This window comes from Gymnogyps californianus, chromosome Z (assembly GCF_018139145.2).
Source record: "Gymnogyps californianus isolate 813 chromosome Z, ASM1813914v2, whole genome shotgun sequence".
NCBI lineage: Eukaryota > Metazoa > Chordata > Aves > Accipitriformes > Cathartidae > Gymnogyps > Gymnogyps californianus.
In genome coordinates, this window is record NC_059500.1 from 41419066 (window position 1) to 41434861 (window position 15796).

At 38.9% G+C, this 15796-nt stretch overlaps 1 protein-coding gene across 1 annotated transcript in view; it reads left to right on the top strand.

Moving 5' to 3' along the window:
- Window positions 1-15796, top strand: part of FRMD3 (FERM domain containing 3) — a 144292-nt gene that overhangs the window by 64598 nt on the left and 63898 nt on the right. Inside the window, exon 3 of the mRNA XM_050912953.1 lies at window positions 13284-13326. Within this exon, the coding sequence (XP_050768910.1) occupies window positions 13284-13326 (43 nt within the window). The remainder of the gene's footprint in view (window positions 1-13283; window positions 13327-15796) is intronic.

The following is a 15796-nucleotide window of genomic DNA, read 5'->3' on the forward strand; positions in this document are numbered from 1 at the left end:
ATTAGGTAGGACTTAATGAATACTTACTTTTGTTGGCCCTTTCTCTGACAGTCACTCAAAAATTGCTACAGAAAAGTTATTTTACTTAACAGCAATCAAGAGTGGTTTTTTTAGTAAAAACCTTAAATTTTTTTGGCAGAGTACTTTAAAAAAGTGATGCTTCAGAAAAAACTCTAAAAACCCACTCCTATAGGGATGCCTGTTATATCACACATTATACGGTTCCCATGTTTCAAAGAGCTGTTAACTGTATTGACAAATTCGCTGCAGTATCTTATTCTTGTTGTCTATACAGTTGTTCTTTTACATCTTGTAGTGTAGCTAATTCTGTGTTAAGTTTATGGAAGTTTACAGTTTATACTGAAGCTTAAGTTTTCTCTTGGCTAGTAGTAAAAGACAATCTGACAAAACACTTATGTTCTTATCTAAAAAATCTTAGGTCTTCATTTCCCTTTATATCCAACAACTAAGAATACTGTGGCCATCTTGTGTAGTAGGATGGCTTATATCAACTCACCCACTCTTCAGTTGGATTTTGTTAAGCAAACTTCTCAAGCTTAACATTTTCCATATATGCATTTTTAAATGCTGATTTATAATTACTCTCAAGTTTTTAAGCATATGGATAATTTCTCTAATTGGGTATTAGTTCTTGATTTTAAACTCTTTCATGAATTAGGACATGAATTGTAAGGGACATTTCTTTATACAGACTTAAATGCTCTGGATGATGTGTTGAAAGCAGCGTACATTTTTCTTTTAGGTTTATTACAATTCATCAAAATAAGCTATTTTTACATGCAGTATCTTCTATTGTCCCTTTGTCCTGTCCTGTCAGTTTTTTTTTTTTGTTTTGGTTTTTTTTTTAAGATTGCACTTCTAAATATTTACACATAAAATGCTTTCCTCAGAGTGGATATTTCCTCTGCAACAAACCCTGTCCTAAGGACTAAACTGCAGACAAATGTTATAATAAAGGAATACTGTTTTTATGTCACCTTCCTCTCTTGAATCTCTGATCTTGTTGAGGTTCACTTACCTGAGTCTTACCTCTGTATCAGATACAGATGCATGAATACCTCCTAGTCAGATGCAGGAAGACTGTGAAACTATAATTACAGTTGTTCTCCCATCAGCAGAAGACTGTTCTGATCTTTTTCTGATCTTGAAGAAACATACTAACCAACAACCTCCTAGTAGTATAACAAGCATGGGACTTTATCAATAACTATGCTGGGGCCCAGACGTTGTAGCTAAAGTTCATCAGTAAATGGCTCAGTAGAAAACTAGAGGAAATTGTGATTTTGAAATGATGAGGTAGGTGATGACTCTTCCTACAGTTTTGTATTTTAGCAGTTGTGAGCTTAGCTGCCTGAAATTCATGTTAACAAAAACCCCTGAGATTACGGAGGAGTAGTTGTTTAGGTATGTGCTTATAGAGATAAGCTGTAGCAAGTGTAAGATGTAGCGGGGTCACAGGAGGAATGTCACATCATCACAGCCACCTTACAGGAAAGAGTACTTAGAGCTCTGTAGAACAGATTTCCGAAGCTCCGTGGAATTCTTGCTGGTCCCACCAAGGAAAAAGGGAGAGACATTTCCTGCAGTACATTCTTACGGGTTGGTGAGATGTGTTACAAAACAGAAACAGTAGCTCAGTAAAGGTCTGTAGGTGGAATTCACCAACAGCTTCTTTCTGAAGTTAAATCTGGTGATTTGACTGAGAACAATTGCTTTGAAGGGAAGTGGTAATTCATCCTAAACCAGTTAAACAATGTGTGTGACAATGTACTTCAGTGCCCCATAGGCAAATAGATGTGGGACAATGAATAAAAAGAATATTGCCTGGTCTGGTTTTGGCAATAAGCCACCGGCATGATGTGGCTATAATAAAAGACAACACTTTGTTTGCCCCTTCTTAGGATTGTATTTTCAGGAAAGTATTCATATCATTACACCCTAATGAGACCTCAGCTATTCTGATCTAGATGTCTGCATTTAAGAAAGATCAATTTAACTGAATTGGGAGAAGGAGTATTAGAAAGATAAAGAGAATGGAGAGCTCGTTTTTGAGACAATATTAAGAAGGGCATAACCCATTTAGTGTCGCAAAACAAAGGATAAAAAGATATGGTTATACATGCATCAGAGCGTAAAGTAAAAAGAAGAATTTTAAGCAGGAGAGGTGGTTTCTTTATTAAGCCAATGAGCGCTGCAGCGTCTGTAAGAGCCATAATGGAGGCAATGGGGCAAAATTTTTAACTAGATTTGTAAAGAATTTTAAGAGAGATCTCTATGTTTTTATGGAAGGGATTTATATTAAACATTGATAGAGGTAGAGACTAGGCAGCATCTTCTGAAGTTTCTTTCAAAGAATATGTAACAAAAGCTGAAACAAGAATTTAGGAGAGTTGTTATTGATTCTGATGCAGGTAGTGTACAATTCATGTTGCTTTGCCCATTTTCTTGGAAGTGTTGAATGCCTCTGTTGTAGTTTATATTCCACTGCATAGTCTCTGTCTTTGCACAGAAAGGGCGCTATCTGTGGTTCCAAACGAAACTGCCAAAATTATGCAATTAAATTTGGCTTTTAGTGAATTATTCTTGATTGGCTTTTTGAATAGTTAAGCTATATGACAAAATAGTATATTATTATATAGTGTACACACACACACATACAGATATATATATATAAAAATATTATGCAGAGTTACTCCTGCTGGCATTTAGTCTACCAGTGATGGTTGCCTCCCTTTTATTTTTATGTAAGTTTTTGTGCAAAGGTTGCAGAGTTGCTCCAAAAGCTAATTTGCAGTCCTTTTGTTTTGTAACCTGTTGAGGGAGCTCAAGCAGGCAAAAATACCAGCTTTAATTCATCCTAAATGTCTTCTTTCAGAGTATGCTACCAAAATGTAGCATTTTGACTTAGGAGTGTTGAAATGCTTGACTGAGTTTGAGAATTTAAAAAATGAACTGTTTCAATATTTCAGATGTTTCAAATGAAATGCTTCAATATTTGTGTTTAGAACATTCAGAACTTCTGACTGTGAAAAAAAGTAGATAATTAGCTCGATTATCTTAAGTTGGAACAAAATTTTGAAATGTGGGAAAACTGTGGTGGGAAAGAGCTGTTGTTTTTACAGGTTATTTTTCAAGTAGGTTATAATGTATACTCCTTCCTGCCCCCAGCCTCCCTTCTATAATAATCCTTTCCTTGTGCATAAGTAAACGTGCATGGATATTTTAGGCATACTTAAACTTTGTAAAATTTTCTATAGTTTTCCATTTTCTATTCCAGACCAAAAAAGAAACTCCGGAAGACACTCTTAACAGAAGGCAGCATGGTAGCTTTTTTTATATCTCTGGACATACAGGACGGTAGCAATGTCAATGACCTCAAATTGGTCATTAGCTAAAGACAGTGATCAGCAGTTAAAGACTCTAGGTACTACACCATATCTGCTGTTTTGTCTTCTAGCATCACGTTTGGATGTTCCTTTGGGGAAACTATGCCTTAGGGTAGCTTCAGAAAAGCCAGGTTTGTACTAAAAGTATGCAGTAAATTGCAGTATGCCATTTTATGTCTAATGGTACTACGCTGGGAACAAATGAGCTCCTAGTGTTCATATATTAACTTGAATTTTTTGCTTGGATTTCTGAGAAAACTAGGTATATGGGATCACATTGTCCTTCTCCCTGACTCTCAACTGTAGTAACTTTTGAAGCCAGTTTTGGTCAAATTTTGCTGGGGATATAGGTCTCAAATATTAAGTTCCTGTAAGGTTTCATGAAGATAAGCTGCCACATCAGTGGGTAAAAGCCTATTATTCTTCTCACTGAGGGAAACACTGTAGGGCAAACCCACTCCATAGGGAATCTAGAGAGAGCTGAGAGAGAGACGCTGTAAGAACCCAGAAACCATCATTTGGAGCTTGTATTTTTTAGAAATAAGTAGTTTCGAACAGGAGACATACCTGGAGGAGATCTTACTGATTCTGCTACTCAAGAAACTACCTCTTGGTACATTTTTGTGTACTAGATATTATATTGAGGCCAATTATCACACTCTTACCCTTGAGGAAATGCAACATGGCTAATTCTGTGCCAGATACCCTGGTCTGACTGAGCACCTTTTTTGTGTTTTTTGGGCTGGTAGGAGATGGAAGTAGGATGATATAATGCAGCTACTGTTCAGCATCTCTCACTAGAGAGGATCCCTTGTTGAGAGAGGCCACTGTTATTGAGAGCAATGGAAGATTGGGCTGAAGGAAGATGGTAGTGTGGTGAAATGTATCCTTTAAGTCCCTTCAGGAAGGCATCTGAGCAGTGATTTAAAGTTGAAAATACTTAAGTTTCCTTTTTTTTACCCCCAATTGGTGGATTTAAGCACATGCTTGTGATTATGTTTCTGAATGTGAAAGTATGTGGTGGTAGTTAGGCAGAAATACCTTGGAGCTACCCATGGGGTCGTTTGGAAGTTTTAGGTGTTATGAAAAGGCTTTGTAGGATCCTGAAGCAACTGTGAAGTCTCACCAGTTGCTGTAGAAATGTTTGAGATCGTAATCACCCTGAAGCATTAAGATGCTTTGTCGTTTGGATGTGCTCCAGGGTTGTCTGGGAGCAGCACAGCAGTACAGTGATTTTAGCTCTGCGCATGTGTGCCTGGCAGTATGAAAACAAAGCTTTCAAATCAGTGAAACTGCTGTATTGCATACAATCCCACTATGCAGCCGATCTTGAATGGTGGTTGTGAGTACACTGGGATTTTTTTACTTCCCCAGTGTTATGGTTTAAGCCCAGCTGGCAACTAAGCACCACACGGCCGCTTGCTCACTCCTCCCCCCCACCAGTGGGACAGGTAGGAGAATCGGAAGAAAAAGGTAAAACCTCGTGGGTTGAGATAAGGACAGTTTAATAGGATGACACAAGAGGAGAAGTAGTAATAATAACAATAATACTGATAAAAGAATGTATAGAGCGAGTGATGCACAATGCAATTGCTCGCCACCCAGAACCCGATGCTCAGCCCGTTCCCAAGCGGCGATCCCTCCTCCCCCCGGCCAGCTCCCCCAGTTATATACTGAGCATGACATCATATGGTATTGAATATCCCCTTGGCTAGTTCAGGTCAGCTGTCCTGGCTGTGCCTCCTCCCAGCTTCTTGTGAAAATTAACTCGAACCCAGGACACCCACAGCACAGAGCCCGGCGCTGCATTGTTAGAAAGACAACATTGTGCACTACGGATTTGCCAGTACTCCTGCCAGTCTCCCCCTAGAGAACTGTCGCAAATACAATTCTCGTTTTGCTTTCAAGCTTAGACACAAGGAAAACTGGTAGGCACCTCTACACACAGGTAGCTTTTTGTCAGATTATGTGTTTATTTCACTAGTAAGGCTGCCGGGGAGTCCCATTTGTATTCTAGAGTACCTCACTTCCAATGGACCTGTGCAGAGTATTTGTTTAATCCTATAACCTAAGTTCAGCATTGTCCCGGTATTTAACAGGGAAGGAAATTGGAGCCTGTTGTGTGTGAGTAACGAATTTCTTTATCATGAAGTAGCGGTTCTGTTTTTAATGGGACAAGTACACAAAATGTACAGTAGTTCCTCATCAGAGAGACCTTTTGAAAGGGTCAGCAAGTCTTGGGTGCAGCTGATCTCTGCTTTAGCAACAACAGCTATTTAACACATGTTCTTAAAAATGTGCACTTAGTCCCATGTGAGGGCGGTGCAGGTTGGCAGAAAGAGATAACAGATAATTTGTGACCTCAGTTTAACAAAGCTATGTCTTTGTGTAATGACTTGTAAGGCTTCATACAGCTATGTAAAGAGAGCTCTCTGGGAGCTCTCCAGTCTCTTTGAAGGGGTAGCGCAGAAGTATTATAAGCTGAACACCAGAGTGACTGAGCCATAGGTTAATTAAAATTTTAATGCTTCTCCGTGCATATGAATCTCTCCTCCTGGACAGAGTTATCACAAAAATTATGTGCTTTTGCAGAAAGTCTTGCTGTGACCTTGCTTCGTGTGTGCAGTTCAGGTCATGCTGTTTCAAAAAAATATAGTAGAACTAGAAAAGGAACAAAGGTGGCCATGAGAATGATATCAAGTAGGAACGGATTTCATATGAAGAGAGATGGATTAGGCTAGAATAATTCAGCTAGGAAAAGAGGTGAGTGAGAGCGAATGAGTGAGAGGGAGTGCAAAAGAATGAGCAAGAGAGAATGAGAGAGAAAGATATGATGTAAAATGGCTTGGAGAAGGTGATCAGGGAAAGATTGCCCTGTAATTCTTATAACAGAACTAAAAAACACTTAAGGGCATTATAAAGCAATTGGTATCGAGAAATAGTTTTTAAAATACCATACCTAGTGATAAAATTCATTGTTGTAGCTGCCAAAAATATAAAAAAAGGTGTTAAAAAATAAGTGTTTAGACAAATTGGTGAAATTCTACAAAGACTTACAAACGAATTGTAATGGAGGCTGGTGGAAAAAGCCCAGTGAGCACAATGGGAGCTATTACTCTTGTTCTTTTTCTAAGTGTTTGCTTCAGGCCATTTTCAGGGGCAAAGTGCTGAGTTAAATGGATACTTGCTTTTACCAGTAGAGGTGCATTTATGTACTAAAGAAAATCTTGGCACAGATGAATAGTAGTGTGAATATACATATATACTTAATTCAGCAGTAATGCTACTAACTGAAATATCTTGTGTGAAGATTAGTAACCTTGTAAACCAAATCATTCTGCAGGCTATTTTAATAAAAATAAAGATGTTTTTTCTATCAATTGTGAACCTATTGTCTGTGAGCACATGGTGGCTCATGCATACATCAATATATGCACATTTTCTGGCCAGACGTTCAGCTAATGTAGAGGTTATGGATTGGCTGAGCTACTCCAACTTACAGCATTGGAGTTTCTCTGAATATTTTAGTATAATAGGAATAACAGAGTGAGAATTTGGAAATTTGTTTAGTTCCAGCTCAGAATCATACTGTCCTGGTTTTGGCTGGGATAGAGTGATTCTGTTCCAGTGTATGGTACCATTTCTGGACCAGATTCATTTCTGTGATAGTGATGTACGTTGTTTCTTCCTGCTTAGCATACCACTAACCAGAGCCCATGCCCTGATTTTGGGAACAGTACAGAGGAACAGCTCCTTTGCTGCAATAGAACAATATTGATATTCTTGGTATAGAGATTCTTGAAGCCATGAAAAAATGGTGTCAGCCTCAGGGCATGAAGAAGGAGACATGCAGGGCGCCCTGGGTCATTTGGCATCTGTTGTGCTAGTATAGAGGGGGCACCCAATTAATTCCCCTTTCTGAGCTTCCATTAGCTTTGGATATTGTTACGATTTTTTTTGAGTCTGACTTTTGGCAGGCAGTGACCTGGTGCAAGTCACTGCCTTGAGGCTAGAGCAAATTGATTTTGATTTTGTTTTCATTCAAGGAAAAGGTTAGGTATTCATTTTCAAGATTAATATAGGGTTGAGGTTTAAATAAAATTATTTTTACTACTTTCCTAGCAGTGTTTCAGTGCATATCTCTGTTCTCCTGCTCTCTTCTGTCCATTAAACAAAGTCTTCAAATCCAGACCTTGCCTGACTAGAATATTCTTGTGACATCTGCAGGTTCTTCTGATTCTGTTTTACTATATGCACATCTGAGCACTTGACTGAGTATTGCTTGGCGAGGGGGATTTAAATATTCACAGCATTTGTCCACTTTTGGTTCCCCCTTCATTACTGCTCCTTTTGCAAACACAGGGACTAAATCAAAAGCCTCTTGTGTTGGAGGAAGGGAGAGACTTTTCACTGAAGTCATTGGACTTCTGGTTGGTCAGGTCCCAACCTGTCTTGGCAGTTTTTTAGGAGGTGGGCTTTAGTTTATGCCAGTCTTATGCAGGACTCCATAGGAAGAGGAGACTGGAGCACACGTCTTTGCACTGTAGAGTGGCTGTTGCAATGTAGAGGAAGAACAGTGTGGAGGTTTTAATGACAGCTGACCCCTTACAAGGGCTGTAAGAATAGATATGGGACATTGTGTCCTCTTTCCTCCCCGCTTCTTATTCTAAAACCCTTTATCCTGTGCTACACTGAGACCAAGCTCAGTCCTGTCTGAGCTTCTCAGTGAATGACTTTGTTTGAAACAGGTTGTTGGCTGAAGTGTCTTTACTAAAAGCACATCAGTGTCTGTGGAGATAAATTGACTTTCTAGAACAGTAATTTTACCCTTGCGTGGTGTCCTTGCTCATCCTGAGCTTTTGCTGTGGAAGCTGGTAGCACATCAGCTGCTCAGCATTTGTGGGTAAGCAAGAAGACACCTGGCCTCGCTAATGACTGCCACTTAAAGGCTGATCAGAGGTGAGGGCTGTATTTACAAAGTAAAAATTGCACTAGTCTGAAACACAGCATGCAGTTGCAATGAAACCTTAGTCAGAAGGTGATTCTCAGCATATTTTAGGATCCCAGGACCAAAAGTGATATCCATAACAGTTTGCTTACTCACCACTGGCACTTGAAGCACTAAGACTCATTAGCTATCCCATGATTGACCTTCAAGATCTCTAAGTATCTTTCTCTCTGCCTTCTGCTTCTGTGAGGATGTCTGCCTGACCATCTGCTACCCAAACCTTTTTTCGCAGAAGAGACTAGAAATTGGCAGTGCTGAACATGAATCTCCTCAGAGGATCCTTGGTAATAGGTGTTAGCTGGATTAGGAGCAAAGTCTTTTCTTCTCCATTGGACAACAACCATGGTGCTAACATGCCATCAAGGAAATGGGTGGCTCAGCCTCTGCAGGAATGATTTCTGATGATCATTAAGTACTATCACATATAAAGCCAAGCTGGTTTGAGGGTATAGGCCATCATCCAATTAAAGCAGCCTTTATGGACAACAGTGTGAAATACATGAGGCAAAAATGAAACTGTATAAGATTGTTGGTTTTTTCCCTCCCCCTAGTTTGCACATTTTAGTGCAAGGAGAGAAATTAAAGATTCTTGTTTCTGGTTCCAAGTTTACATCTGACTTGTTTTGTTTGTCTGTTTTATTTGTCTTATGAAGTGTTAGCCTTACAAGAAAGAATTGGAAACACCTATGGTCTCTTCCCGCAAGGCAGCATGGCATACAGTAGTAATGAAAATTTTTTGCAGTTGAAGATTTAAAATGCTTTTAAAATTTGGCCTGACAAGCTAACTCAAAATGTTACAGTTTCCTTTCATCTGAGGATTTTTGTTCTTTTTCAGCAAAATTGTTAAAAAAAAGATTGATACATGGAAAGAGCATTTTGCAAAGCCAGACACTTTTCAATTGAATATTCCTGCAGAAACCCTTTAATGAATTTATAGGAACCTTAATCTGGTCCTAGCTATAACAGCTAATTAATCTTGGAATAAATATAGCATGAATACTCTATAGTAGAGATGAGGCACAGTTATTAATTATTAATAGTCAATGCTGTAAGGCTGGAAGATAAGTACTCAGGGGAAAATCTTTCCTAAAACTCAAATTGAAATATGCAAACAAATGTAGGGTTGGCTATTTTCAGATAGCAATGACTAGGTGTTTATCTTCCCCTGACACTCAGAGAGCATTAAGCACCTAATTGCTGTGTCTTTGAAAATCTCCACAAATTATAGAGTAACTGCTCAGTTTTCTGGAAGATTCAGCTGAATTGCCTACACGTTTGTAATCTTCCACCAACAGAAGGTCACCACAGAAATCTGAGCTTCTAAAAGCTGCCTGTCAGTTCCTCGACCTCCAAGTGAAAGCCTAGACTGCTTAATTGCTCAGTGTCTTTTCAATGCATTTTTAACCCATGAAAGTCAGACCTTAGTGAAACATGTTTGCTTTTGGACATGTTAGCTAAATCTGCATTCCTGGGGGTTTGGTGCACTGCATGAGGAATTTCATTCATGTTTCCCCTTTTTCGTTATTCATCTGGTGAATTATGAGTGTTTCATAGTTGCAAATTGGCTTTTTTTACCTCTGACTTTTTGTTAGAATAGGTAATTGAGTTTTTCAAACAACTGTAAATACTGAGCTGGTCTGTGCTAATATATCCGCCTGGCCTTTTAAAAAGAAATATCAAACAAATTGTGTTGTGCTCCTGCTAGATGAAAATAGTGAGATACCTCTTAACTCTCAGTTCCCTGGGACCAGTACAGCACGGCTCACTGACCAAGTTCCTGTTTGCTGTCTGAATCGTCAGCTCGGACTGCCTCCATCCTGGTGGAGGTGGGGTGGGTGTTGTGAAGAGGTTAAGGAAAGTAAACTTGCATGTCTGTGTGCCTTGACTGGTTTCCTATCTATGAATTCATTCTGGATTATGTATCTATAAAGTACTGCAGACTGTATCAAATTTCTTAAATTGCCTTACCTTTTTATGAACAACCCTAACCCCCCCATTATTCAGAGCAAAATGTATAAATAATGTATCTGTGTGATCTAAAAAGAATGAAATGAACTAGATATTTCTGGTAAGTTGGTGAAACAGTCATTGCTTTCTCAATTCTGTTTCTTTCTTCTTTTCCCCAAAAAAGAGATACTGGGGAAAGGGAAGAGGTGAAGAAATGGTGTGGGGTTGTTTGTTGTTATTGGTGGTTGAAGTTTGGGGTGGTTGTTTTTTTGTTTTGTTTGTCTTTTGAGTACCAGGGTTCCATATCAGTCTCTCAGTGATAAGTGAGCTTCAAACAGATAAGTAGTGCTTATCTCTAATATTGCTGTAAACTGTATGCAGGAGTTTCTGAGCAGCCATAGCATATAAGCTGCAGATATTTGAAAATGTTCTTTCCAAGGTATTTGCTTTGTCAGAAGTTCTGTTCCAGAAAACTAAGTTACAGTTACCCCTGATTTTGACTGAATTCTTGAGATGTCATGATTTTTAAAATAATAATTTTCTGTCACCTATTAACAATTCCTACGAAATATCTTCCCCTGGCCTTTCTCTGTAGTAGAATTACTCTAAGTTATGAGGAAAAATAGTAGCTGATGTAGGATATTTTAAGTATTACGTATGATTTAAAAAATGCTAGGTTTTCTTTTTGCAGTAGACTTTAGAGCTAGAAGGAAAAGGGTTAAAAATGATACCCCTTAGTGCAAGGCCTTCCGGTGTTGATTATGCTTATTAAAGCTGAATACTATGCTTTTTGACCAGCTGCTTCTGCAGCACAGATCTCATTTTAGTGTGGAGATTTTTTGCTTACAGGAAAAATCCTAGTACAAATGCTGTTGGCTGTGGTCAGAAGTGGCACTTGAATATCAGCATGTTCTTGTGTCAATCAGAACATCCCCCTGAACAGTTCAGCTAGTGTTAGAAGGGGATGTACTAAGGCTCTTAACTAAAACGTGAGCCTAGCTTTTTGTCACAGAAGCGTCTGAGTTTATTTTTGTCCTGGTTTCGGCTGGGACAGAGTTAATTTTCTTCTTAGTAGCTGGTACAGTGCTGTGTTTTGGATTTAGTGTGAGAATAATGTTGATAACACTCTGATGTTTTAGTTGTTGCTAAGTAGCGCTTATCTTAAGCCAAGGGCTTTTCAGTTTCCCATGCTCTGCCAGCAAGCAGGTGTGCAAGAAGCTGGGAGGGAGCATAGCCGGGGCAGCTGACCTGAACTAGCCAAAGGGGTATTCCATACCATGGAGCATCATGCCCAGTATGTAAACGGGGGGGAGTTGGCTGGGAGGGGTGGGTCGCTGCTTGGGCATCGGTCAGCGGGTGGTGAGCAATTGCATTGTGCATCACTTGTCTTTTCTTGGGTTTTATTTATCTTCTTTTTTTTTTTTTGTTATATTCCTTTTCATTATTATTATTATTATTATAATATTATTATTATTAGTTGGTAGTATATTGTATTTTACTTTAGTTATTAAACTGTTTGTCGTGGTTTAACCCCAGCCAGCAACTAAGCACCACGCAGCTGCTTCCCCCTTCCCCCTCCCAGTGGGGTGAGGAGGAGGAAAGAGGGGGGAAAAAAAAAAAGTAAAACTCGTGGGTTGAGATAAGAACAGTTTAATAACTAAAGTAAAATATAATACTAACAATAGTAATAATGAAATCTAATAATAATAATAGTAATGAAAAGGAATATAACAAAAAAGGAGGGGGAGGAAGGGAAAAAAACAAACAAACAAACGAACAAAAAAACCACCAGTGATGCACAATGCAATTGCTCACCACCCGCTGACCGATGCCCAGTTAGTTCCCGAGCCACGATCCGCGCCGCCCGGCCAACTCCCCCCTGTTTATATACTGGGCATGACGTTCCATGGTATGGAATACCCCTTTGGCTAGTTCAGGTCAGCTGCCCCGGCTATGCTCCCTCCCAGCTTCTTGCACACCTGCTTGCTGGTAGAGCACGGGAGACTGAAAAGTCCTTGGCTGAAGATAAGCACTACTTAGCAACAACTAAAACATGAGAGTGTTATCAACATCATTCTCACACTAAATCCAAAACACAGCACTGTACCAGCTACTAAGAAGAAAATTAACTCTGTCCCAGCCAAAACCAGGACACTGTTCTTATCTCAACCCATGAGTTTTACTATTTTCCAATTCTCCTCCCCATCCCACTGGGAGGGGGGATGGGGAAGCGGCTGCATGGTGCTTAGTTGCTGGCTGGGGTCAAACCATGACAATTTTCCAGGAGAATAAAAAAAATGAAAGTTTTCCTACCATTGCAGTCTTTCCCTGGAAAGTTATACACCAACTGGTAGGCATCCATACCTCTCTGTTGTGCATTGACTGTCCATAGCGTAAACATTTAATGGAAAAGTACACTCTTTTTCCCTTCAGATTTTTAGCTCTTGCTAGAGGAGAACAATAGCTTGTGTTCTGAGGGTGCTGACTGAGAATACAGTATTTACACATGCCTTAGTTATAAGAACTGTAGAAGACAGCATTAATGAACAGATGATGTTAACGTTTCTGAATAGTCTGTCCTACTGTCCAATATGATCATTCTTCTGGAAAAAAATGGCTGAAAGTGTAAGACCGAAATATCTGCTGCAAACTAATCACTAGAGCCTGTCTCCTTTAAATTTGTCTTTGAAATATTTGTCTTATTTTTGTCTCAACTACATCTTATAAGCAGTGGTAACATCAAGTATGCTTATACAGTGCAATTCCAGTATTATAACAGTATGGAGGTCCTTTTTCCAGTTTATGTATGTCTCAGTGAAACAAAAATCCTACTTCCTATTTTTGGTACTACATACATCTACAACGATGCTGTTGTCTGCTGTGATCCGTATTAACCTCTGCTCTCTGCTTTGCATTTCCAGCACTGGCTTGAGCCCAACAAGTCCATCTTCAAGCAAATGAAATGTAAGTGTTGAGAGCTCATGTTTTTAAACTGCTTTTGAAATGCCCAAAGGTTTTCCTGTGCTTCCATGCAGTAATTCAGAATATGCTTCATTTCTTTTCTGGTGCAAATAGGCCCTTCATGTCCTATCTGGACTCCTAAAAACTCCATGCTACCCTCATTTCACTGCCTCACAGTGCTCTGCACATCAAGAGCTTTCCCTTACTGCACAAGGCTAGAGCCAGAGGCCAGCTGATGTGTGTGGGGTGGCAGATCTGGTGGGAAGACCTGTGTGTTCTGGCTCTTGTTTTCAGTCAGACACAATCAGCCACTGGGAGATGGCAATAAAATATGGAGTGTGGCAATCTGCTTCTGGGTCTTTCTGGTTTGCTTTCTTTCCACTGCCCTCTGCTTCCTGACAATGCAGAGCATTGGTTTGAGATCATTGTTACAGTCCAGCAAACTCAAGTGCTATGGGTTAAGTGGTGAGCTTCTGCCACAGGCAAGTGGAAAATTACAATCGTTGTTTAAAAGATGCCTCAAAATAGGAATGTATTATTTTAATTACCATTTTGAAATGTTATGGTCTGGCTCATCCTTTCCATTAAATGGGCCAACTGTGAAGACTTCTTCAGGAAACAGAACTACTTTGGTACTCAGAAGTTTATATCCAGCAGCGGAAGAGAGTGGTTTTTTAGCAGTTCTGGAGACTTGATTTAGGTCATTGGGAGTTGTGTCTTGTTTAATAAAAGCTGTTGTCTGTCTGTCTATTTAGTTTATGAAATGAAGGAGAATTTTACTTAGCCTTTGTATGCGGTTGTTTTCTGTTTTAAGCATAAGTACAAGAAGTCTTTTGTGTGGGAGATAATGTGTTTGGTTTAAAATGTGATGAAGCTTAAGAGATTGGCTAATACGTAAAAACAGTTAATCCTGGGTGTTGGCTGGACTACACGGAATACTTCAAGAAATTCTTCATTGATGCAGCAATAGTATATATTGCAACATGTGCGTACAAGTGTATATAAGCATGCACACATATATGTAGCATATTCAGTATGGACTGTTTATATCTAGTGTTTAGGTAGCTGGAATGTTATCCAGTAAAAAACAAGTTCAAGAATATCAAGCTAAAACTATGTTGTGCTCCTCTGCAATGCTAGTGAAGGAAGAAAAGAGGGACTGTAATAATTACAAATTACCTTTATGTCTGTCTTCTTTCCGATGTGTTATCAAAAGTAGAACAGAGTTTCCTCATAGTATCCTCTAATCTGTATTTGTATCATTGCTTTCACCCAACAAAGCATAAGGGCTTATGCTTCTTGTTGCACTTTGCATAGCAACATATTCAGGAAGTCTGCCATCAGATGCACTGAGAGTGTTTTGATTTATTCAAAACAACTCTACCTGCATATAGATGTTGCCTAGATGTGATCGATGGTACTCCATAAATTCCACAGATGTAGTGATGTGATGGTCTCATCAGAGGACTTGTGTGGCTTTTGGGGTAGAATCCTAATTAAAACTCTGAAGACTGAAAAATGAATGCATAGAAAAAAAGCAAAATAAAATGCAGCTAGTATGAGGTTATTTATCATGGTGAAAAGGTCTCAACAACATCAGCAAAAGAGAATGAGACGCTAACAATGGTGTTTTGTTATCAGCCTTAGATTTAGGACACAGAAGTGGAATTAACTATGTGATTGGCTTTTCATAAGCAACTTCAGCTTAATGCTAGCATAACTTCACTTTATCTTTTGTCACAGATGAAGGACTTTAGTTGCTACAATAACCCTTTAAGGAAACAAAACAAGGAGAGAGAGAGAGAGAGAGACATATATAATATACATGTGTAGAATAGATGTAGATTATGCATAAATATATCTTTTGCTCCCACGGGTTTCAAGGACATTTTTGTAAGCATTTCACATCAGGAACCTCTTGTTTTATTTTTCTAAAAATATGCTATATTAATGTAGAACACTAAACAATTTCTAAAGGCACACAAGGTTAATTTGTACTTTATCTAAAAATATTCAGTTTACTATGAAAAGATTTAGACTCAGAAGAAGAAATTGCTGATATTCATTTGAAAAACATCACAGTCTCAGGTGACCCAAGTGAGGACTGAAATTAGTAGCAGGTGGAAAATGTAAAAACTGAAGCAATTAAGTGACTGGTTAATAGAACATACACTATGTATATATGACTTCTGGGAGAAATGGTGGCAGAAAGCTATTCACAGTGACTGTATTAGATGGAAGTTTCCTTTTCTTTCTTTGCCATTAAGGAATTCAGAAAACAGTGAAATGATCTGTTTTGTAAGAATGGACTTTCATTTCCTCTGATGCAAGAGTAGGTTGTATTAATACTAATGATTAAAAATGTTCCAAATTCAGTTGAATGCTCAGATTTACATAGGATTACAGAGCACTTGCATACGTGCAGCAAAATTTGAAAAATGCTGCGTGCTTGATCTCAGCTGCCATTTGTGGG